Here is a 2,672-nt window from a genome sequence, read left to right as displayed (position 1 = left end):
GCAAAGAGCGAGACGACAAACTTGAGCACGCGCACGAGGTCAAACGACGGGCCTTCGACCGCGGTCAAGATCGTCTTGAGCACGATCGGGCCGTACAAGGTGCAGCCCAGTGTGAGCGCCTGCAGGAGGCCCACCAAGAAGAGCCGCCAGCCGTAGAGCGAAAAGATGGTCTTGACGATCGAATGCGACGACGTGAACGACGGCTCAAAGACGCTGCTCACGGCCTTGCACGTGTTTTCCGGTGCCAGCGGCCAGAGGTCGTCCGGGTCGATCTGGCGTTCGTGGCCAAGCGCGAGGAGCGCGTTCGCCCAGCCAAATGTGATCTTGGAGAGGTAGCCCGCGCGCGTGAGCGGGTGCGTCACGTCGGCCGCCGGCTTGGCGGTCGCCGCCACCGACATGTACTTGGCCATCGAACTGCTTGCACTCGCCACCACGCCAATCGAAGAATGGCTTGCTAACCTTGGACCTCGGATCCAGGAACAATCCGCGATCCTGAAACAGCAGGCGGCTTGGTATTTTATTTCACACTCAAAATATGTATGCAGAGTGCAATTGTGAAATTAAAATAGAAAGTGCAACCTGGGAACGGCACCCACCCAAGACGAGCCAGTTGGCGAGCGATGATGATGGAGCCGACAACCCTTGCACGCCATCACGAGTTCGCGAAGGTCGACCGTCATTCTTGCGGCCGCCACACGTGCTACTGTTGATCCCAGTCGACTTCTAGAAGCCAAGCCCATTTGGGTGCATCGAAAACACCTCTGGGTGGATCGCACGAGACAAGAAGAGAGCGATGATGGACGTACAGGGTATACGAAGGGACGGCCACGAACACTGGCGCCGACCAGACGTCGTGGCTGCCGACGGTGCCGCGAGAGTGGCACGAATACGCTGCAGGTTGCAAGCAGAGGCTCGTCGCGTGTATGCTGCGGCGCCTGTCGCGGCTGCATTGCCTCGGCTCACAGTGATGACTACTCTACGCCAAAGGACAGTCCCTTTATCATACAATGCTTGCAGGAGCGGATTTTGTGGGTGTGAATCTACCTAGATGCAATCGTGGGGCTTTCGTCGGCCGCGACCCGGAACCTTGTTTAAAAACCAAGCTATTTGGCAACAGCCGTGTCGGTGTCCAATATGCCAGTGGTGGGCGAGGCAAGTTGGCGTTTGACGGACTCTGCGAAATTAGCGTTGGCTCGATCGCGCTTGGCCTCTGCCTGGAAAACGGTTGTGCTTCTGGATCTTGGGCTTTTGGGTCGCTCGCGCAGGAAACCTCTTCCACGTCTTGGAATGAGCCCTTGTCGCATTGATGCGGGGATACACTCGACCATACCTGGGATATGGACGCGCGGTCGTGCGGGAATAATAATTGCTGAGGAAATATAAATCATATTTTGTTGTGGACAAAGTCTCAAGTAATTGTATCCGGTCAAACCAGCCAGTACTCGAGGTCAAGATTCACCATGATCCCTTACCAGCCACGTCAGTGGCTTCTGGTCTTGATGACCATGCCGGCCTTGATGTTGCCGTAGCTCCTCTGATCAATTCATCCAGGGTGCAGAAGTTTCTTGTCGTGCAAGCATATAAGATCTGGTCGGTCGCCTTGCGGCACATGCAGATCGTCCCTATCACACGGTCACCATAGATGATCTCTACTTGCAAGTGCGTCTTTGAGCACGGAACGGCGCTGCATCTGCCTCTTTGGTAGGTGCACGTTGGGACCCAAGGGCCAGCATGACTAACCAGTGTGCAGCGCACGCAATGTGGTCCGTTGATAGATTGATAAGATTTGAAACGCTTCAAAATAAGAGCTTCGGACACGATGCTACTCTTCCGCCGTCGAATCGCGAATCGCTAGCATCATGGCGTAAAGGTCCATGGAAATGTTCTCGGTGCCGGGAGTGACATATAACTCCCGGTCAGGCCCGGGCCAGAGGTCCTCGACCGACAGTTGGAGGGTCGGGCACGGCACCGTCGGATGGGCCCATTTCGTGTGGCCCAGTGCCAGCTCGCTTGCAATATCGTCGTCAAAGACCTTCATCGTGGCCAAAATGTCGTCGTCGATCGTCGCCTTCTCGTCCAGGCTCAACGAAACCGAGCCAAAGCTGGCTGCAAACTGCAGCACCACGTGGCCCGTCGCGTTGCGACCGTACTGGAGCACGACTGCGCTAAAGCGCTGGGGGTCTTCTGCGTCCTCGTTGAGAAAGTACTTGAAGGCCAGCGCCACGCGCAGCCCCGCAAGCATGTCAAAGTAGCCCTGCATCCAGGCCACGATGGTCGAGATGCTTCGGTTCACGACCTCGAGCTCAATGACCATGATCGGCGGGAGCATGGCGCCGTTGGCGTCTACGCACGCCATCTGCGAGTCGGCGATGCGCACCTCGCCGTTCGCAATGATCGGACGGCTCTGGGCCATCTCGAAAGTCGTGCTATATGGCGGCCGCGTGATGGCGCGGACAATGTAGATCGACGCGAGCGTCGACACGTCGTCGGCCTCGCCTTCGTACGTGACCGACAAGATGGCGCCGCAGAGACGACTGTCGTAGTCGTCGGCAAGCCATTCGACCAACGGCACGTTGCGCGCTACGAGCATGCGTGGCGCGTCGTTGACCTGCGCCTGAAAGAGGGTGGCGGCGGCCTCGAGGCCTTCGCGCGTGACGGCGCCTTCCATGACG

The 2,672-nt window shown here is 57.8% G+C and overlaps 2 protein-coding genes across 2 annotated transcripts in view; both read right to left on the bottom strand.

The window, feature by feature from the left end:
• Positions 1-410, bottom strand: part of SDRG_07025 (hypothetical protein) — a gene marked incomplete at its 5' end in the record, with an annotated part of 3,987 nt that extends 3,577 nt beyond the window's left edge. Inside the window, one exon of the mRNA XM_008612842.1 lies at positions 15-410. Coding sequence (XP_008611064.1) covers positions 15-410 — 396 coding nt within the window. The remainder of the gene's footprint in view (positions 1-14) is intronic.
• A 1,412-nt stretch (positions 411-1,822) lies between these two features.
• Positions 1,823-2,668, bottom strand: SDRG_07024 (hypothetical protein; the record flags this gene model as incomplete). Its single annotated transcript, XM_008612841.1, has 1 exon — positions 1,823-2,668. The coding sequence occupies one exon, from the start codon at positions 2,666-2,668 to the stop codon at positions 1,823-1,825; it is 846 nt and encodes a 281-aa protein (XP_008611063.1).
• Positions 2,669-2,672: the final 4 nt, after the last annotated feature.

Source organism: Saprolegnia diclina (genome assembly GCF_000281045.1).
Source record: "Saprolegnia diclina VS20 unplaced genomic scaffold supercont1.20, whole genome shotgun sequence".
NCBI lineage: Eukaryota > Oomycota > Saprolegniomycetes > Saprolegniales > Saprolegniaceae > Saprolegnia > Saprolegnia diclina.
This window is presented reverse-complemented; position numbering and strand designations above follow the sequence as displayed.